Source organism: Aythya marila (assembly GCF_965140915.1).
Source record: "Aythya marila genome assembly, chromosome: 7".
NCBI lineage: Eukaryota > Metazoa > Chordata > Aves > Anseriformes > Anatidae > Aythya > Aythya marila.
This window is the reverse complement of record NC_139048.1, coordinates 6,116,278-6,138,471: the sequence shown is the minus strand read 5'-3', so window position 1 is coordinate 6,138,471 and position 22,194 is coordinate 6,116,278. Positions and strand designations below refer to the sequence as shown.

Genomic DNA, 22,194 nt, shown 5'->3' with positions numbered 1-22,194 from the left:
ACTAAGGGAAACCTGAATGTGTTTGAGCTCAGCTTTGGCTCCTGTTGATGAACTAGGGCTGCTTGAAAGTACCAGCCGGACAGGGACTCCGCTGGGAAGGTGGCTGCACAAGGGGAGCCAGCTGGCTGAGCTACTCAGCTTATGTGCATGTCTGTTACCTAAAAGTTTGGGGCATTCTTGCTTTAAAAGCCCTCAAAGCCAGAAAGTGGAAGTGAGTAAATTATTTCCATGTCAGAAAATACATCAGATGCGCTGCGGGTGAGCCGTGCTGTAGCCTGCAGCCCTGGGAGCCCCCAGGAAGAACAGCAGATGGAGAGGGCAGGAGCAGTTGTCTGCACAGTACAGCCTGGGGAGATTTTAGTGCCACTGCTGAGACACCGTGAGGGCTGCCAGCAGAAAAATGAGCAATGGAGCTGAGCAAGGGTCACCTGCAGGGCAACGACCGGCGAAGACTGGCCAAGAAACCTCAGCCAGTACCTGGGCTGACTCCTCGAGCAGCCGTGCAGATTGGCACGTCTGTGTTCACGTCTGCTGGAATGGCACATCCCTCTGCATCAACAGACCAACTCACCCAGCAGCAGCTCCCCTGAGGCTGGGCAGCAAATTGAGTTAGGGATACGGTCAGGCCATAGCAGTTCCTTTCCCTCAGCTGTGGGAGCTGTATTGTAGCAGAAAAAAAAAAAAAAAAAAAAAAAAAAAAAAGGCTATTGCTAGGATTTCCTGAGGATGGTTGTCTCACCCGCAGATGATTATTCACAATTTCTCAGTTGATATTTTTTAAAACGGTGTCCTTCCCCTCTCCCTGGAAAGTTATATTTGTTTAAAACTCTTTGTTTAAACACTTGGCTTGCAGGTGGGGAAATATTGCTCATGCTTTGTTATGAAGGCAGCATAATTCAGTTTCCCAGACTTCTGGGCAAGAACTTGAACTACTGCCATTTAGCACAGGGGTTTATTTTCCATTTTGCTTTTTACTGGGCATCCCTAGGATTTGAAGGTGGACTTTTTCTCTGCCAAAGCGCACCTGGCAAAAGAGTTCTGCCTTTTCCTCAGCAGCACTTCTGGGGCACAGCGGAGCAGCTGCTAAACCTGGTTCTTCTGGCCATCTGTAATTCCAAATGGATTTACCAAGCGGTAACACATGCTCATCTTTCTCTGTATCTCGTTGATTTTCTGCTTTGCTGTGTCACTGTACACTCCTGAAATCAGGATGCATGGTGTTGCTGAGACTGTGATGGAAAACAAACAAACAAAAAAATAAGATCAGGGAAACCACAGGCCCTGATCTTGCATCTCCTCCTGCAGTGGCAGACTGCTGGTGCATAATGGTGCAGTGAGCGATCAGCAGTGCGTGTTAGTGTTTGAAGGATTGGAGTCTTTAAATTCAATTCAAAGACATCTGAAGTTTGTGAAAGACTTCCCAGGAGTTCGGCAAGCTTTAGCAGAGAATTTTGTGTCACTACAAGGTGCTGAGCGGGGGCTAAAGCACTTGAATGGATAAGAAGAGATGTAAATTCAATTTTTGGTTATGACACCTATCTGCCTGCTCTCACTTAGTGCCTTTTTCCCTATCTTTGAATAATTAAATTTGCCTTTCTGGTAAAACAAAAAATAAAAACACCACAAAAATAAAAACACCACAAACAAACAAACAAACAAAAGCTTTGAGATCTGCTGATTTAAGAAGTACTAGGTACTACTTGTATATTGCTACCATTGTTTTTTGTAAGGTTAGTTTTTAAAGAGTTGTTTGGAAGATCATCATTAGTGCAACAAAATGTTAGTGGAAAGGTAGCTTTTCTCTCTGAGCTTGATGAATGGGGTAAGGAAATCCTAAAACAGATCTCCTGCTGCTGTGGGCCATTGAATATCAGATTCTGTGCTGCTAATGGGATGCTTATTTAAAAAATAAATTCTGCTCTTCTAGAAGATTATTTCATTCCATATGCTTAAATGCCGTAACAATCAATTGTCCTCTACTTTGAGGAAACAGATAACTGCAAGAAAAGGTTTGGAAACGGAGAGAAGCTACAGAGGCATGAACATTTTCACCTAGAGCAAAGGAAAAAGTTAGGTTTCGAGAACACGATGCATCACCCCGTGGCTGTTGGTAGATGGCAGCCTCTGTCCTTCCGCACAGGGCTCCGCACAAGGCTGCAGCTGCCTCCTCGTGGGCCTGCATGTTCCCACCTGCTGATGCAGCATCTCAGCGGCAGGTGACAAAACGTACCCTCTGTAGGGCAAGTTTGGGGAGCAATTGCAAACACAGCCCCGTTCCGAGGTGGTCACGAAGAAACTTTACAGCATTAATTCCATGCTGGAACATGGATGTAGGTGATAGCTCCTGTCAGGGCATGTTTCCAAGCGATAAGAAGGAGGCAAAACCCTTTCAGGCATCTGGCTCACCTGGGATCTTATCCTGCCCTTTCAAGCAGGCTGTGCTGCGGCCGAGCCATCTCTGTGGGGGCAGGATAACGCTGGGTGTGCTGTGCTCTGCTTCTGGCCGGAGCTGCAGGAGCCCACCCTGCCGATGACTCATCTGTCAGAGCCGCTCGCAATCCATCGCCCGCCGCTCTGCTGCCTTCCTCTTCGCCTTGCGCTGATGCATTCGGGGCTCGCACGGTGCTGGCATTTCATTTACAAACCTCTCTTCTCCCATAAAGGGAAGATGGCTGCCAGCCCGGCTTTGCCCTCGTGTTCGCCACTCAAAAAGTGCTTTCCTGAGCCACTCTCGAATGGCTTCCAACGAAAGATGTTTTATTTACAAGCAGAATAACCAAACGCATTAAGCACCATAGAAAACACATCTTTCAATTTAACCTTTTTTTTTTTTTTGTAACATTTACTTTTTTTATTTTTCTTTCCAAATTAGCTGCTTCTGCATGATTCAGACCCATTTTTTACCCTTTGCTCCCACAACCACTGAATCAGGGTCCTTAGGCCTGAAAAAAAAAGACCTGCCTATTTCTTACCTGCCTCGCTGCCTTCGAGTCCATGCTCGTGTATTTCAGCACCAGAGTTTGCACCAGTGGGTAGAATAAGATAAGCAGTAGAAGAGACTCAAGGATTTGCTGATAATGAAGAGGTTCTTTTCCCCTCGCTCACAGAGAACCTGATTGCTCCATTACATGGGGTGTGGACATGGCCTAAAATTAAAGGGCTGAGTTGTTGAGAGAAAATTCATATAAATAAATGTTTTTCTTTCTAATATTTTGTTGTTGTTGTAAGAGAAAATTGATATAAATACATGTACCTTTTCCTAATATTTTTTGTTGCTGTTTTTGTGACCCAGGTGTTCCAGGTGGCACAATGATGAAGATGCCCACGGCCATAGGAAAGTCATAAGGCAAGGCTCCAAACGCTCTGGTGGCTTCTGCAGAGACCAACACACGGACTTTGGGTCAAGTAGGTCTGCACAGGGCAATTGATCTGGCAGTCCTTAGGGAGCCACATCCATGAAAGGGGCCATCCATCAGAGCCCCGAGCTGAAGCAGAGCTCTGTCATGTAGCAGTGCTATATTCAACCTTTAGAGTCTGAGCTAGGAAAGGGATGCAGCCAGGATGGGATGCCTCGATTTGTTTTTCAAAGCAGGCATTGTGATAGCGAGCACAATTCCTTCTTGTTCTAGGGCACCAAACTGACTCAGATGTAGTGGAAACAAGTTTTATTTTCTCAGTTGCTCTAAGAATCATTAGGAAAACCCACTCCATTGTTCTTACTGATAAAAATGAAGTCAGAATTGCTGCCCTCCGTGTAGTTGTGTAACTCAGACAAACGTGTTTTTGCAGAATCTCGCACCCGGTAACAGAGCTCAGCTTTCCACTCCCTGCTCTCAGCCACTTACTCCACTGCTCCTCTCCCACCTCAATGCAAAGTCATCCAGCTCGGTGTCATTAACCACCCAGACAGCAGCACGACATTCGTTCAGTTGCTGTTCCTGTTTCTGCAGGGACTGGGTAAGCGCACCTTTGGGTGCCAGGAACTCCAAGTACTTCAGAGCTGGGCCGTTTATGAACACCAAGTAGCTCAGCGGGGCTTCCCAAATGCCGTGCGGATCTTTTGTAACTCTTCTGATAATTCTGCTAGTTACTCTTTCAGGAACTAAATAAATGTTCACAAAGGACAACACCAGCACTCCGAAGTTGTAATTCTGTTTTACAGGGCAATGCTGCAGATGACTGTGTGTGCATAGCACATTAGTATGTAGATGTTGGATACAAGGGGAGCAGCAGAGCCCTCAGATGCACATACTGCTTTACACCCAAACTTAGGATCTACAGGTGCCTCACTCCTTTTGTTCTCTTTAGATGTGAGCATCATCCCTTGCACAGAAGTGCTCAAACAACACGCAGGGCAGCCACTCCTCAGGAGCCTCATCTCTGTGCTAAGGCTCTGGTTTCCAGGAAGCAATTTTTCCCTCAAGAATTATTTAATCAGGGAAAAATCTTCCGGTACTTACAGGCACAACCACTGTTATATGGAACTTGGCATTACAAAGAAAGTAACCACAGCACGGCATGGCTACCGGAGCCTGAACGTTTCCTGAAGTGACGGGGGGGAGGATGGGGAGGATTATGCACAGCAGTGGCACCTGCTGCAACAATAGCTTCCCAGGCTCCAACCTTTGGCATTTGCTAAGGTACAGGAGGCATTTATTATAGCCACATGATCCTAATGTCCGAGATATTATTCATTAAGGGCATTTATCATTTATCTCCTGCATTTAGGAAACGCATCCAGCGGCAGCCTGCTGCTGCAAGCCACTTCTGCCCGGCTGCAGGGAGAAATACGATCGGTGCGACCAGAACGGGAGAGAAAGGGCAGTGCCTCCCTTCCACCTACAAGAAGCCGCATGTTAATTTGATTTGCTTTGCTTCGCGTGGATTTAATCAGTGCCATGCTGATGGGGGAGAGTGCTGGTGAGGGCAGCGGGTGGGTTTTATCCCTCTTTCTTCGCCCCACCTGCCGAACGCGCTATCGATCCCAGCAACACCAGCATCCCTCCCTCGCACGCACCCAGCATTTAGGGCTCAGCCTAAACTTCCCACCAGCCTAGCTCCTCCTCGGGATGAAACACCAAAAGAAAAACCCGTAACAAACCACCCCCAAACCTCCCCCCCAAAAAAAATCAAACCCAGGCCGGCGGCTCCCCAAACCCCGCAGCCGCTGGATGGCGCCCGGCACCAGGGCAGCGCCAGCGGGGCCGCCCCCGCGGTGCCCCCCGCAGCTCCCCGGCCCCGGGGGCTGCCCGGGGGGCTGTGTCCGTCTGTCCGTCGGTCTGTCCGTGCCCCGGGACCCCCCCCCGCCAGCCCCACCGAAGCGGCTGCGGGGCTGGCGCCTGCGCGGGGCTGCGGGGCCGCTCCCGGTGCCCCACCCCCGGGAGGAGGAGGAGGAGGAGGAGGAGGAGGAGGAGGAGGGAGGCAGGAGCGCCCCAGCCCTCAGCCCGCCGGGGAGGATGGAGTAGCGGAGAGAGAGAGGGGAGCGCCGGGGGAGCTCGGCCGGAGGGTGGAAGGGAGGAAGGAAGGGAGGGAGGGAGGAAGGATCATGCCCGGGGGGACGAGGCGCTAAGGGGCAGGAGCTGGTGGGCGCCCGCAGGCTCCGCACCTCGGCGCCGTCCTGCTGCAGTGCCGCCGAGCTGCGCTGCCCGAGCTCGTCAATGGAGCTGGAAAACATCGTTGCCAACACCGTCTTGCTGAAAGCCAGGGAAGGTGAGAGAGCGCCGGGAGGAGAGGGGAAAGGTGGGGGGGGGGGACACCGAGCATCCTCGGCGCCGCGCCGCTACCCCGCTGCTTGGGAGAGAGGGATGGGAGAGGGGGGGGCGCGGGGCAATGGAGCTGGGGAAGGTTTCTGTGAGGCTGAGAGCCCCCGGCACCGGGGGGGAGAATATCACTGATCTCCCCCCCTCCTTCTGCGCGAGGAGCTTTGGGAAAGGAAGCGGACGAGATCGCCGTGATTACAATATTCACCCATCTCTTCCTTCCCGCTGCCTTTCCTTCCCCCCCCTACCCCCCCCCCCCCCCCCCATAACCATAACCCGGAGCCGGGTCCCGCAGATTGTGCTATTTCAGCGCCTATTGTTAAAGGTCAGCTGCGGATGCATTCATTCAGGAGGGCTCGGCGGAGCCGCAAATAGCTCGCCGTGCTGCGCGGGGACAGCGGCAGGACCGCAGCGCTTCCGAGCGGGCGCTCCTCGCCTCTGGCCGCGTTGTTTCGGGGGCTGGGGAGGGGGGCGAGGAGGGGGGCGACCGCCGAGCCACCGAGGAGCCCCTCGCCGCCGCCGTTTGGCCCCAGCCCCGCTCCTGCTCCCAGCCGGGGCTCAGCCTCGGGGGGTCCCCGGCAGGGGGCGAGGGGTGCCCGGAGCCGCCGGCGAGGAGAAGCCGCTGCGTGGCCCTTGGGAACTCCCCCCTCCAAGAGGATTCCCCCCCAGGAGCATCCCCACTGGGAGCATCCCCCCCTTGAGCATCTCCCCTTGTTTCCTCCCGAGCATCCCCCCGAAGCATCCCCTCTTTTTCCCCCACCCCCGAGCATCCCCCCTGTTTCCCACCCCACGAAAAGCCCGGTGACAGCCGGCAGCCCTGCGGGGCTGTTTTCTCCCCTCTCCGCTTTTCCTTTCCTCCTCCAGCAAAGGGGGGGACGAAGGTGTCCCCCCACTGCTCCTTGGGGGGGGGCCCTGCCGGCAGCACCCCCGCTGCAAGGTGGGCGCCGCGCACCGGCACCTCCCGGCCGCAGCATCGCTGCCAGGGATGCGAGCGCTTGCTGCCGGTGGGGTTTTTCTCTCCTGGCTTGTTTCCCCCCCCAGCACTAACCCTCACGTCCTTTACCCTTTGAAATAACACATCTCAAGCCTCTGCTGCAACTTGTTGTCTCCTGGAAGCCCCTGCTCGTAGGGGCGGCTGTAGGTGCGGTGCAACCTGCGGCTGGGGTTTGATTGCCTGGGTGCACCTCGGGCTTGGTCCCGCCGAAGGCATGGAAGCAGGAGCAATGCGATGTTGGCTTGCTAAAAGGGGTCATTGAAACGGTGCTCCCCTGGAGTGATCCCTTCGCTGGGGAAAATAGCTCGAATTGTAAAATAATGTTTATATAACTCAGGGGGTGTTGAACTTGTGAGGCTTAGCTAAAGAGTAAAGTCCTGCGATTCTCCAGGAAAAAAAAATAAAATCTAAATACTCAGGGCAAAGGTATTTTTCTGTTGAGCAGACCGGTGCGTTACAACTCTGTCTTCTCCTGGAGAATTGCGATTTTCTGTTGTCATTTCCAGTGCTGTTCAGGATGCAGTCGCTGCTCCCAGCAGCGTAGTACTGGGTTAGATTTCAGAAGACTTCAGGGATACTTTAAAGGACTGGTATTAATTACAGTTATTGTGTGTTGTTTTCTGAGAGCCAATATTTTGCAAGGAATTTTGAATATGCCACTCAGTTTTATGGTCCTTTTCTACCATCCTCAGCAAGATGGTAACAGCAATGTTGTTTATTGTGCTAAGTCGTGTGAAGGAAGCTGACGCTCCCATCCAAACGGCAGAGCTTTATCAGGGCTTACTCCAAACTATACTCCAACCCTTCTTCTAACTCTGCACGAAGTTCCAGCAACAATGTTTGAGGCCTGGTGCTTATTTATTTATAAAACTTTTATATTTGGGGGAGAGGGAGCTGAATTTTTCTGAAATGAAGAATGGATGAGCCGTTGTGTACCTGACATCACAAATCACAGTTGTTATCCCTGTTTCCAGATTTTTAATTATCATTGCGCGCAAGCTTCTGTGAGTAAAGTGTTTTTAAAATTTGCAGGGAATAATGTCAGTGGATGCCATTACAGATGGAGAAGATGGACAGCGTGTTGAAGACCAAGAGTAAACCCAAATTAATAGATTGGGGATTATGGTACCTAAGAATAAGCTTGTTCCAGGTCCTGCGGGCTGTGTGGATAGAGGTAGCTAGGTGAACACGTAGCCACAGCCAAGTACATGCATGTGTGCTTGCACTTGTGAAGTCAAAAGCAGAAGCTGTGTTAGCTCCGTTAGGTGGTTGTTGGTGCCTGCGGCGCGGTATTTGATGTTGGAGGTAGCGAAATAATGGGATCCTTTCTGCAGCCATTCGTAAAAGCAGAAGTCTTATCAAAATTGCAAAGGGGAGCGCAAATCCAATATCGGCATCAAAAAAAATATTTCAGATTAGTTTCAGAGAAACTAAACTTTAGGAAGACCTGCAGTGTTAAGTCCAGCGGTGAGGACTTTTGTAAGGGCCTCAGGAGTAGGGCTGAGTGACCAGCACAAACATTTTCTAGCAAATATTGGTTTAAATTTTGCAACTCGTTTGCTTTGGCCCTGCAAGCGGCTTTTCTGGGGTCCCTTGTGTAAATTCCTTTGTGACCAAATTTTATTACAGCAACCACTGATGCAAAGTGGATTTCCTTGCTGAAATAGTGGGAAGCAAGTTTTATAACTGTTATACAAATACTCGTACCAGAATCCTGATGATTACAACGAGAAGCACACCCAGAATTAACTGATGCCTTGTGATACATGAGTAATCTTATTAGAGCAACAAAAAAAGTAAATGCAATTCACATACAAAAATGTATTTCACTGAATAATTTCAAGCAGAGAATGAATTTCAGGAAATCATCATCTGCTTGCAGAATATAAAGTTTGAGATAAAATCACATGAGTTATTTGTACTCAGAGGTCTACCAGCCTGAGCATAGGAAAAAAATGGAGTTTTATTGCATTTCAAAGTTCATTTATAATTTATTAGGAATGAATTTATGTTGTTTCCTCAATGATCATTTCTTTTTTCTTGTATGCAAAATCCTATTGCACAAATGGCCAGTCCCTTTTCAGACTGAATAGAAAATACATCTGGTTTAATTATAGGAACCAAATAGGTATTTGGGACCATCTCTTATTGCCTGGGGAAAAGAATAAGCAGAGAAGAAAAGACAAGAAAGATGAGAATCATAAAAAGAACAGCAGAATAATAACAATCGCAGTCATTTCAGGTTGAGTAAGAACCCCAAATTATGAGGTGGTGAAACATTTATCTGGATCTTTTCATTAGCCCTCTTGTTTCTGAGTCTCAGCGATCACGTCTGAACCACAGAATCACGTAGCCATTAGGAACTGGAATACACCAAGCTGCTGAAAGGGAACCCGGGCTCATGAATGAGTCCTGATTCATTTTCCCAATTTAAGGCTGTTTAAGAGAGGACCTCATCAGAAACAAGGAGAAGGGTTGCGGAGGGACCAAGGACTGACTCTTCCCAAATTTCAGAGGCACTTTAACAGTCCTAACAGCGAGAAGATTTAAAACAGATCCCTACAGTCCTGACTCTACCCCTGCCTGTAAAAAGCAGTAAGCTGATAAAAGTCTTTCAAATAGGCTGATGATTACACCAGAATGTTTGTATGGAAAACAAGCAATATGGTCAGATAAGCGTGGCCAAGGCATGGTGATTTCCCAGATACTCTTTGTCATGAGCCATTATTTCCGAGCTATAAGATCAGTGTTCCCTCGTATAATCTGCTGCTGCTCCACACATGAATTTTCTTGGACAACCTGAAACACATTTCAAAACCTAAATACAACTTGAAATAGCAAGATCCTTTACAATCCTGTAAAAACCAAACAAATGACCAGTTTTCACCGCTTTAAAGTTTTAGCGATAACGGCATTAGTCATCATGGTTATTAGTCTTAAGGCAGCCAGTTTGGAAGATAAACTATTATTTTCCTCAGACCTTAAATTTCTAAAGCACAAACTTTACTGTGTAAATCTGATAAAAGGAAAAAATGTTGCAGCTACTAAAACACAACAAAAACACATTTTTTTCCCTTTCTGAGGAGACTGGGATTCTAAAATAAACTTATTTATGGCACCCAAGCAGTACCTTTGATCAGCCTAGCCAAAAGGCTCAATCTTCTTTTATATATATATCTCAGAAATTTTTGGTGACTGCACACTGATGCCATTTAACATGCAAAATGTGCCTGGTTTTATATTGCCGTATTTTTAGCTTGCTTTTGCAGGATGATCACAGGAGACATTTGTGCGTGTCCTTATTGGCAAAAGACTAGCAATAAATCCTAAACAAGAAGCGTGATTGCTTTCCAAGAACTTGGCTGCAGAGCAATTGGAAAAAGGGCAGTAGAACAATGAAAAGCATATTTTGAAGGAAAGAAGGTGACTATAGCGACAGCCAAAACCCCATGGAGAATATGATTATTGCAACTTAACTTTAGCAAGTTCATTAGCCGATGCTTGGAATGCAGAATCTAAGGTCCTGTCCCGTATCCCTTGACTTAAAAACAAAGTACTTTGTAAGGAAAATGTTGTTTCTATAAGCAGAGGATGCTTGTATGCAGTGACTCAGTCTAGTTTTCTTTTTGGAATTCAAGAAAAGCTCTCGTCACTGCAGTAGCTTACAAGAAAAAAATGAACAAATCCAAGAATGGAATCAGCCATTACTTCAGATGTAAGATAGAGTGCTTTTAAGCATTAGATTTAAAAATGAGATTCTTTTTCAAGCTGTAACCATTTCTTTTGGGGTAAAAAACAAATATCCAAAAGAGCTCAGAATATTTCGTTACTTTCTGATCAAGAAAATTCAGAAAACAGGAGGCTTCAGGCCTTTGTGAAAAGAATGTACAAGTCTGAATGACAGAAAGATTCCTCACCGTACCCAATTTAGAGCAAGCGTGTGTGTGTATGAAATCCCTTTTCATGTTTTTATAGTAGAGCTGATGCAAGGCAGGTTAGAGCTGCAGTAGCTGTGCTCTTTGTGGACATTCTGCTCCTTGTCTGGGGTTGTCCCTGGGGTTCTCCAGCTCGCCGTTGTGGGCAGCAGGTCTTGAGATGTGGCGATGCTCGAGAAACCAAGAGCTCTTCTACCCAAGCTTCCTGGCTGAAGAGAGAGGACTATGCCCCTTCATGCTTGTTGTTGCTGTGGTACGGCAGTGTTTTGGCCTAATTGCTATTGATTTTAATGGGTTTGTAGGCATTTAAAAAAATATTTAGTACTGAGCTGTGATGGTCTCTTAGGTTATTAACACACAAAACCATCAGCTGGTCAGTCTTCTCGAACAGATGTTAACTATGGAGGTTTGGATAGAGCTACGTATATCTGCCCCATTAACCTCATGTGATTGATTTTGTCAAGTGAAAAATAATAAATCTGGGAAGAGACTACCTGTATTCATTACCAATATGTTCCTTTTCTGAGGTCTTAGCATTGCTAAAGTCATCCACACAGCAAGGAATTCTCAGTGTTTATCCAAGATACAGGCAGAAGTTTGCGACTGTATTTAGCTTTTTGTGCTGTGACTATTCTCATGGGTAAAATGACAAAAATCACTTCAGAATCCATATCACTGTGTTGAGAAAGTTTATAAACAAAAGATTTTATCAAAGCAGTTCCAGTCTTTACAAAATAATACTCAAAACCAAACAATCGAACAAGGGTTCCTCTTCCTTTACAGCTGGATAGGAAATACTACCCTTCCGTTTGATTTTTGCCTATGAAAATGGGAGCTAAGAATCTATCTTGTGCTCATCTGTGAGATTTATCCCCAAGCCTTTACTCCAAAAATATTCTATCTGGTATATGAGTTTTCTGTGTGGCAGTGAGTAAGAAAAGAACCAATTACTCCTCATTTTTACAGGCACACAACCTAAACAATAACAAGATGATATCCCAATGTTTCTTTAAGACCACAGGATGTGAAATTAAATTAAGAGGCCAGGAAAATAAAGAACCCTGCAGTTTGATTACACTTGGCTGGATTATTTTTGTAATTATTTTGCCTGGATGATTTAAAAATGCATACTGCCTTGTGATTAGGTAGGGAACAAAAATTAAATATTCTAAAGAAAATATTGCAAAGATGATGGGTATTCTGTTTTATTTGAAGGAAAAAAAAATGGTGTTGCTAGTTAAAGTGAAAAGATGGAAGAAAGCATGGGTGAGGGATGGGGCTGAGAAGTCTGTGGAGCTGGCTCAGCTGCTTCTAGTTCATATTTCTCTTCAGATATAACTGAAGACACTGTCACAAACGTTTTTTTTCAAGAAAGATGGGCAGGATAATAGGAGTAGAAATATACCCAAGTACTCAAGACTCAGTTCTGACCTGGGATTGAGTAATGCAAATAATACTAATGAAGGAAGGGTGGCTGGCTGTGCTCTGGGATGAAGGTAGTTACTCACAGCTAAGTTCTCAGTGCCACAGCAAAGACTGAAAATGTTGTGTATCCATCACCTCCAGTCCTTACAAGTGATTAGTATGTATGAGTTGTCCCACGGACCTCGTGGGGGACTACTTGGCGGCTGGAAACGCAGCTTGTTTGTGAGTGCTCTGCGAGGCTGAGACCTCCGGGATCACTCTGATGTCACTGCTGCAATGCTGCTAGGCCAGGAAAACTACACCGGTAGAGCTGAAGTGAAACCAACTTTTAGCAGCCATCGGGAAAGGCCTACTTTGTCATTCTGTCCCCTGTCCTCCAAGCACTTTTTTATTTTAAACAGTTTTGGTATAAAAATGACTCAAATTGCGGGCTTCTCTTTCAAGAAACATTTTTTTTTTTTTCAGCCCAAGAAATCTTGACTCTTCTAGTTAAATTCTCCTTATTCTCATCTCCTTACTCATGTAGTTCCTTTTGTACCGAGTTTTCATTCTCTGGGCACTTCCTGTTGCTGAGTTTAACAGGTTTTGTTCTTTCTTCCTTCCAGCTTGTCAGCTTGGATGGTCCACCTCAAATTTTGTGCAGTCACTCCTCAGGACAAGTTTAGTCCCGACGGTGGGTTCCCAAGAGGTGTGCCTAGGGATGGAGTCTGCCATGCAGGCAGTCCGAATCTGGTCCTCGCTCTGGCCAACCTCAAAATCAGCTGAAATAACTGGTCACATGTGGAGGGGGCCCTGGGGAAGAGACAGTGCCCACAAGGGAGTACATGGGATATTTCTGAGTAGTTTCCATGAGTGAGGTTGCTTATGGAGTTCCCCGTTGACCTGAGGATGCCAAAGAGGCAGTTAATAAGCAGCAGCAGCTATTTTTGCATTCGTTGAGTATTCTCTTGGGTCCCACTGAATGCCTGATTTCACTGAGCCCGGTTTTTCCTGGTAGGCTGAGGTTATATTACAAGTTCTAGAAGTTACCCTATTTCTGTGCAGTACCTCTCCCACTTAACTACTCAAGGGGCCAACCTCTCCCTCATGCGGGTGTGCAGCACCTTGGCTGCTGGGGTGCTGTTTCCTAGCTGTCGGCACTCCAGGACCATTCTCCTTTCCTAGCAGCATTCCTCCAGTGAATAAATTTGGATTGTTTGTTTTTCTCTGTTAAAGTAGTCTAAATTTTTCTAGGCTGCAATTCCCTTATCGTATTCTTCCCACTTTTCCAATCTTTCTATTTTTTCCCTCCATTGTCTGTTGTCTGACATCACCTCTGAATCCTTAATGCACTGCTTAAAACATATTTAACTCAATTGGATTAAACATCACTTTACTGGAGATATCTAAGGCTTTATACATTTTCTCCATCGTATTATCCTCATTTGTTCTTTGGTCAGTGTTTTGTCTGCGTGACACTGCTCCTATCTAAAACCCTTTCTTCCATGCATGTTTTATGGGAGACCCACGTGATTCTACAGGAAGTCTTTATTTCCAATGAAAGTTTTACAAATGAGGAAGCCATCTCATTCGGGCACAGTCTATTGAGCCATTGAGTGTGTCGTAGGAAGGGGGGGGGGGAGAGAAATGCAGCTGTAAGAAGAGATTCAGAAACAAAGCAAAGACATCAATGGTGCCAAGTTAAAACAACACCAATGAGTCCTTGGTGACGTTTCTGTCAAAATACCCCCGTAGGCAGTGCAAGGGAACTGACATCTTTAACAAGCAGATGAGCTGGGAAGGATGGATGCTAGGCTAAATCGTCATTTAGCCAAGGTTGCCAAAATATCTGTGGAGATATATATACTGCACATTGGCGCTGTTCATTGCTTGTCATTCTATTTTTGCTTGCATTTCTGCTGTTTTTCTCTCCCCATTGCTTTCCTCCCCACTCCTGATAGACTTTGTTTTGTTTTGTACTGGGGATGATTGACTGAATGAAATTCCCAGTGTGCCTTTTCCTATCTTCTTTACTTTTAGTTGTTATAGATTCTTTTTTTTTTCTTTTTTTTTTTTTCTTTCAGTGCTTTGGGTCTCCATGAAGTTGGTTGTCTGTGATTCAGAAGTCCAATGAGACAACTTGCCTGTCCTCTTTTGTGGAGAAGCATGGTGCAAAAATGCAATTGCTTACCCTGACAGATTTGCAGGAAATTTTAGTTGGTTAACATTTGCGGAAAACAAAGGGAATCTGAACACTGAGCCTTAATCTTCTTACTATTAAAGGAAGAACAATTGTCCAGTGCAACATTTGCAAGCAGTGAAAAAGCTTACCAATACAGGAGTTGGGGTTGATCTCTGAATAAACCCTTTCTGTCTCCTTCCATAGCAATTCCACATCTACATTTCATCTCTGAATCACGATTTTGTGTTTTCTGACGATGCCAAGTCATAAATCATATGTTGACTGAGAATTCCTCATGAAGTACACATCTGGGAAAGTTTGTGCTTTGTTTATTTCGCCAGCAGATGACTTTTAAGAAGAATTAGCCAGATGACTTATATATGATGTAAGCTTTTCTCAGAGTTGCAATGCACCTTTCTCAGAAGCTTTGTGCCTTTAGCATGCATCTCCTTTCACTCTTTGCTCAATGAGAGACAGTGGTTCAGGAATTAAAAAGAAAACTTCAGGTTTCTGATTCAGAGAGCTGGGCAGGTAGGAATATAGAAGTGTTCAGAGTAAAGCTGCTTCTTGCCCCGTGTCACTGACAGACCTTGGATAGCAGCAGGTGCCTATGGAAAGGCTTGGATAGAGTGAGCCTTCCCCAAGCCTGTCTTTTCAGCCTCTCACTTCTACTTGGGAAGTAGGAACTTCCCAAGCAGAAGATGGTTTTGTCCACTGGTGTCTAATACAAGGATCTATCCCTCATGAATTTATCTTTTTTTTTTTTTTTTTTTTTTCCCCATATTCCCAACTTTGGCCTGCACAACTTCCTGTGGCAATGAGTTCCATAATGCAGCAAAAGCATGCAAACTTTCCCACATGCGTGCTTCATGAGGAGCTCTCAGCCGATGTATGACGTCTGTTTTGGCAACCTCAGGAAGTAGCCATGATGAATACGTGGTAGTGTCTTGGAGGAGAAGGAAAGCAAACTATCTTCAAATCAATCATATACTTCTGTTTGGATTTGACGTGTTGATTTTGTTGATTCTGCCCTAACTTCTAGTAGGTTGTTCCTGAGTTCATAACCTTTTTTCATATGCCCTTATCAGCCTGTCTCCAGGTGGAAAGGTCTATCATATTTGTCTCTTCACATGTTCTAATTCTGTATCTTTTCTGAAATGAGTGACCAAATCTGCCCCTTGGTAGTGTGGCCCTGTGTGTTGAATGTGCACCATGGACAGTGACGTAGAGATGCTGAGTACTTTGTCCTTTGCTTTTTTGACAACCTTTCTTAACTTTGTTTGCTCTTTTTCTCTATGATAAGCATTCCTTACTGGAACTACTGTCAACGAGCTCAGAAATTTGTCTCCTGAGCTGAAATGTTTAATTTAGAGCCCTTTATTTGTTGTGTATAGCATGAGTTGTTTTCTTTCATGTGTAATACGTTGCTGGCTGACACAGAACTTCTTTTTTTTTCTTTTCTTTTCTTCCCTAAGTGATTCAATACTGCAACATACTTCTGCAACTCTTCGTAGGCTGTTTTTGGTACGAGTGTCCTGAAGAAATTCATCTTGGCAGCAAATGTCATCTTGTTATTTATCTCTTTTCCAGACCATTTATGAATAGACCGAATAGTCCAAGTCCTATCATAGATCTCTGGCACACCACCGGCAGCCTCACTCCACTGTAAACTTCTTAGCCTTGATTTCCTATCTTGTCAACTATTACTGACTCACAAGAGGGTTTCTTCTTGAGATACAGTTGCCTTTCACCAACAATTCTTAAGAAACTAGCTTCCAAAAACAAAAATGACAAAAAACAAAACAATCACACCACTGTTCAAGAATTTCAAAACCACTTTTGAAATTCTCAGTATATTATGTTGACAGTTCACCCTTTGATTCACTTCTTTGAATCCTCCCAAAGAATCCAGGAAATTTGTAAACATGATTTTCCTAAACTCACAGAATAATTCAGTTTGAAAGGGACTTCAGGAGGCCTCTGGTCCAAGCAGGGGCAGCTCTGCAGCTAGCCCAGCTTGATCCGGGCCTTAACCAGTCAAAAATCAAAAACCTCCATGGGCTGAGGCCGTGCAGCCTCTCTGGGCAGCCTGCTCCATTACTTGCCTGTCCTCGTGAGGGAAACCTTTTTATATCCATTTGAAACACTCTTTAAATTTACACCATTGCCTGTCATCCTCCAGCCTATGCAGCACTGTGAAGGGCATAACTTCTCAAAAACCTCCCCAGAGCTGCTGGCTGGCTGCTGTCAGTCCCCTGCTGCAGCCCCAAGCCCCTCTTGGGGTCGAACAGGCCCTGCTCCCTCATGGCAGGAGCTCCAGCCCCTAATGATCTTGATGGCCCTCTGCACAACTTGCTCGTTTACTGATGACCTTTATTGGGGGATGGGGCAAAACTAGATGTGGTATCTCTCTAGATGTGGTCTAATGAATTTTGAATAGGGGGCAATAACCACTTCCCTCAGTCTACAGGCTGCGTTCCTGTCCAAATAGCTCAAGGTGCTGCTGGCTTTCCTTGCTGCTAGGTATGCTGCTGCTTTGTGCTCAGCTTGGTGTCTGCCATGCCCCCAGGCCTTTTCAGCAGAGCTGCTCTTGGGTATGAGACTACTGTGTGAGACAGCATTGAAAACCTGACTAAAATCAGCCTAAATAACATTCGCTGCTCTTCTCCTTGTCTGCAAAGCCAGTCACCTTATTGAAGAAGGCTGGCAGGCTAGTCAGGAATGATTTACCCGTGGTAAATCCATGCTGGCAGTTGCCAGTCTTCTTCTCTTTCATGTGTCCAGAAATAGTTATGAGATGACCATGTAACCAAAGTGACTCTGACTGCCTGTACTGTCCTGGATGGTCCTTTTGTCTTCCTTCAGTCACAGTGGGCCTCTCTGGGTCTCCACCTCCTTTCAAAGCTGACAGAGAAGAGCCTTGTAATACTATCAGCCCTGGGCACGCTCGCGTTTTTGGGTGCAGCCTTTCTGGTTCTGTGGGCCTGTGTAGGCCACAACTGTTTAAGTAATCCCTTGTATGCTGCTGGTAGGTCTTGTCCCTCCTTGAACCCTGAAGAGACCTGGGAGGCCTTGTCAGTGAAGACTAAGGCAAACAAGGCACTCACTTTTTCTATAATGAGTTGTGTTACAGCTGTTGTGTTTGTGATTATGCTATTTTAGTCATAGTTTCTACCAGTTTGCCTGTCTGAAGTCAGACTGACTTCTCTGTTCTGTCTCTGCTCTGTCCATGGTAATGGATGTTCTTTGCCAGGTGAATTCAGCTTCAGTGCTGAACAGAAATCATCCAGAGGACCTAGTACTGCCGTAGAGTGTGAAGTGTTGTCGCTGTTCAATAACTGTGTGACTCCCACACAACCAAGCAAAGCTTGGAGGAAATCTGTTGCAAACATTCTGGTATTGAAGACATCCCAGAATTTGACACTTCCAGTGACCTGCTTCTAAAGCTTTCAAGCCTCCAGCATCAGTTTCTTTGGATGTATATCAGGGATTTCCCTTCTAACCGTTGGCAGAATTCAGGTCTTGCTTCTGATCTCTTCAGATGGATGGCTGGGCAAATTTGTCTCAAGAAACAGCTTTTTCTTGCCAAGGTACAGTGATTAGATAGCATCTTGTACAACTGTCAAACTGCTCAGCTTGAAGCATGACCCACCTGCCCAAACTAGCTCGTTCTAGAGATGGAGGGGAAAAGCAAAAATCTGTGAAGGAGAAATGTTGGAATTTGCCAGCTGATGGCAGTATTCGAAGGAACCATCCCTAAGACATCTGATGATTGGCCAAAAAATCAGGGTTGTGCAAAGGACTGAAAGAAAATGTCCCAGGTGAACACTGTTAAAGTGGGTGGTGTTTGAATCTACCAGTCAAAGTCGACCATCTGAAGCTCTCTGAAAGGTCAGCAATCACTTCTAATGCTACAGAGGATTGTAATACATTCCAGCAGGCTTGGCCACAACCTGCTTAAAAAAATAAACTCAAAGCAAGTCTCCCCCCAAACTCAGTTAATCCTGTTTAAAAAATAAAAATAAAAATTTGGGTAATTATTCTGCAGGACCTGTACACTAAATACTTGCCTCTGTCCATGCACAAGTCCAATGTATAAAGCATGGGATCAAACTCTTTCATTGGGCAGGCTAATCTGAAATCTCTAGCAGGTTTCAGGACATTTGTTATTTTGGCTAATGCAGCCCTCCAGCTGTAAAATGTTTATTTGGCTGTGAAAAGACTATGAAGTGACAAACTTTGATGGATTCAGCATATTGTTCTCTCTTCCTTTTTTGGGATGCTGTTTGCCTCCAGCTCTCCTGGGGAATACGTCTCTTTTTCTGAATGCCATAAATATTAGAAGCCTAGAATGACTGCAAATGTGTGTAGGACAGGTATGAGCCATGCACTGCTTACAACCCTTTGTGGCGGTCTCCGCTGAAAACAGATTGTCTAAAAATAATGGTGCAATATGACTGCACAACACTTCAGTGTTTATCCTTGTTCTTATTTAAAGTTGCTAATATTTTATTCTTGCTTATTAGCAGATTACAGGTTGAATAATACCAGGACACTAGGATTATTCATGGAAGGAAATGAACTTTGGCTCCATGAACGTAGTTGGGAAAGGAGATAGAGGAATATATTATTCCTTGAGTGACCTCTCTGAGACCTCCTTGTGGTGGTTGGTATAAACAAACTGGTAATTGGAAAGTTTAGAATAAATAAAAGGCAGCTTTTTAAAACCCATGTATGTGCTATGTAAATGACCCTTCCAAAATGAAGCTCAAGTCTATATGTTACAAATCCTTTGCAAGAGGATTGTTTGAATATATTTTTAAGCAAACATTTACCAGCTGTGTGAAGGCATGAAGCTTGTTTAGAAACTCAGAAATATTTTACAAGGTGAGGACAGAGCATGCTTTTGTTCGTAGTCCCTGGCCTAAAATTTTCAAAAATACTTAGTAACTTCTTTCTATACTTCATTTTTTAGATACAATGAGTTAAGGTGAAATTAAAATTGGGAGTCAGATACGGGATATTAAAATCTTTGTGGGAATGTGTATTCTGTGCCAGAAAGAGCCAAACATGAGAGGCCTGGCATGTTTCTTAGGGCTGGATACTGAGGAGGGCAGGCAGCAAAGCTTTGATCTCTGCACTTTGTTAATCTCAGTGCTTGAGGTTATCGCTCAGATGTTAGGATACAGCCTCATATTTCAAAAGAGGAAGCACAGCAGGCTGTGGCACTGTCCAATTGAATCTGTTAGTGCAGGTGCAATCTGCAAGCTGAAGATACCATCCTATAAACACTAAAGCAGGTAAATGTATTTCATATGTGAACAGTCCCATAAGGTGAAGAGTTTGTTGACAGAGACAATTGCTCATCAGTGAAAGTAAGTGGTTCACATCCCAGGCTCTTGCCTGCTTGTGAAAGTCACATTTTGTATAAGTACTTGGAGGGTCTGACTCCTAATTCTGGCAAATGATCCTAAGAAGACCATTTTAAAGGAGACTTTGCTTGTTCCATTAAACTCATGAAGAGATTTGCAGACACTTCATGAGCACAGATCTGCACTCTATTACCATTGGATCTTTTAATCTGGGCTGATTGCAAATCACGACGACTGTGTTCTTAAAACCAAAACAACCGATGTATTAACTTCTCTAATATCTCCCTGCAGATGAAGTTTCATTTCATTTGACCTTAGACAAAGTTCAGCTGGAAGATAAAGCCAATTTTAATATTGCATAATTTTGGATGGGAGTAAATTTTCCTCTGTAAGTCTTTACTGCTTTCTTCTGGGGAGGGGAAAAAGGAGGGGAACAATTTGACAAGAATCAGTTGCTGTGATTTAAGAGAATGGAAGAAAACGGCATCTTCCAATAAATAGATATTTTATTAAAGTTGGATACTGTGACAAATAGTTTGGGCTTAGAACTTCAGATTTGGTATGTAAACAGAGCAACCCCACTGAGATTTGTGTGCATTGTGAAGATTAATGAAATATACTTTATAAAGACAGGCAATGATTCACTGAGTAAAAATAGGTGGCATCTTAAAGGGCTTGTAAACACAGCTATTAATTTTACGACTAAAATCTTATATTCTTTGTCTGTCTTAGAGAAAAATGCCACTGAACTAATTCCATGGCACTATTCAGCAGGTAAAAATTCAGCTCTTAGATAGATCTTTAAATAGATTTTAACAGTGGCCACAGTTGCATTTTTGCTTGCATGTTTTGCCCATCCTCTGAAATCTCTTTATGATACTTTTACTGTATAAAATATTCATCGCTTCCATTTCCAGCCATCCTCTATACCACAAACTCTCCTTAATACATTTGCTGCAGTCAGTTAGCAATAGCAATTACAAAAGGAGGCACAGTTAACATGCCTCTCTTTTTCTACCTACTTACCTCAGGGTTTTGCAGTCTAGAAAATACTCCTTGATGTGAGTCACTAAAAAGGTCTTGTGATTTTTTTTTTAGTGTTGATTGTGCTTAAGGCTTAGTGTGATGCTGCACTTCACTGTTGATTTGAAGGAAGGGGGACGACTTTCCTCTTTTTCTCATAACCTCAGGTCTCGTAATTTTTAATCATTCTTTTTCGGTATCAAAGAGCAGCTTTCTTTGGCTTGTTGCAGCATTGTGTTGATCTTCCCAACAGCTCCTGTCTGATTCTACTGTCTTGATCTTCTGCATGAAGTGTGTGTTTGTCGACTTTCAAAAGGAGAAAGCTACAAAATTTGGGCAGGAGCCAAAAGTTTGGTTCAAGCTCAACCGTATTAAAGTTTATTTAACAGAACACAGCAAAATCATCAACATTTTCTACAGAACCCACTGGCCGCAAGTATCATTCTTTTTAAGCTGAAAGCACAAATAACTATATTTGGGTGCCAGCTCCCTTCACTTTTAAGAAATAAGCTAAAGGCCCAGCTTAGTGCTTGTAGGAACGTTAGAAGCCACTTTCCACCAGTGAGGTGAGCACAGAGATCACAAATACCATTTACTGTCACCTGCCTGCATCAGCTGGAGGAAGCAGGAGGTATGGCAGGAAGGAGATAGAGATTCACCTAGAGGAAGTTCACACATAGGTAGAAGTCATAAAGAACATGAAGAGCATTATGAGCTCTTTAAAACATTAAATACTCCTTTTTATTCCTTTGTGATGCGGGCAGATACAAGTAAAGCTGTAGAATGATGTGAAATATGTACTTTTTTTTTTTTTCAGTTTGCTCAATTTTTATATTTACCGCTGTTGCTGTTCTTGTAAGTACTTTATTTTTAGGCTAAAAAGAGGAATCCATTAATTCATCTTTATACAATAATCTGCCTATTAGAAAGAATCAGTCTGGCTGAGTTCACCTATATCTGCGTGTTTAAAGTATGTAAGCAATTGCCTGGTCTTCCGTGACAAAATCTGCAACAGTTCACATAGACCTGATGGGAATTCGTCCCAAGGCTCTACCTTGTTTTTAGAAATGAAGCAGTGTTCGTGGGCAAGCAGGCTCCCTTTCTTACCGGGGTATTCCACCTGACAACTGTTGCAAAGTAATAAGATAGGATGGGAATTTCCATCGGGACACGAGCCACGGTTGTGAGCGTGCTGTCATTTATAAATATTCCTATCTCAGTCTGCCCATGGTGCTATTCTATGTGTTTTTCATGAGGATATAATAGTATTGTGTATCTTCTAATACTGCAGAGGCTTATTTGTCTGCCAAACTCTGCTCTGTTTAAAAATTGTTTGGAAATAGTGTTTTCCCTGGTAATTACTCAGTCAGAGTTGAAACAGTCGCACTGCAGTGCAGCCATGAGGGAGCCATAAGGTGTTCCTGAGCCCTGTGGGCTCGTTGCTTTGGCAGCTCATTGCAGAGAGGTAAACTAAATCCCCAAAACTTTCTACCCAGCTTCCACAAAGCAGAGAAAATGCAGTTTG

The 22,194-nt window shown here is 44.6% G+C and overlaps 1 protein-coding gene and 1 long non-coding RNA gene across 3 annotated transcripts in view; one reads left to right on the top strand and one right to left on the bottom strand.

Moving 5' to 3' along the window:
- Positions 1-386: 386 nt before the first annotated feature.
- Positions 387-2,678, bottom strand: LOC309880335. The gene is made up of 3 exons (XR_014317947.1): positions 2,407-2,678; positions 1,025-1,229; positions 387-658 (listed from the first exon to the last, which is right to left on the bottom strand). It is a non-coding gene; the product is annotated as an uncharacterized lncRNA (long non-coding RNA).
- A 2,760-nt stretch (positions 2,679-5,438) lies between these two features.
- Positions 5,439-22,194, top strand: part of GRK5 (G protein-coupled receptor kinase 5) — a 165,200-nt gene continuing 148,444 nt past the window's right edge. Inside the window, exon 1 of one of the 2 annotated variants that reach the window (XM_082765183.1) lies at positions 5,439-5,709. In XM_082765183.1, coding sequence (XP_082621309.1) covers positions 5,658-5,709 — 52 coding nt within the window. In that variant the 5' untranslated portion in view covers positions 5,439-5,657. The remainder of the gene's footprint in view (positions 5,710-22,194) is intronic. The other variant, XM_082765184.1, reaches the window with a different exon arrangement.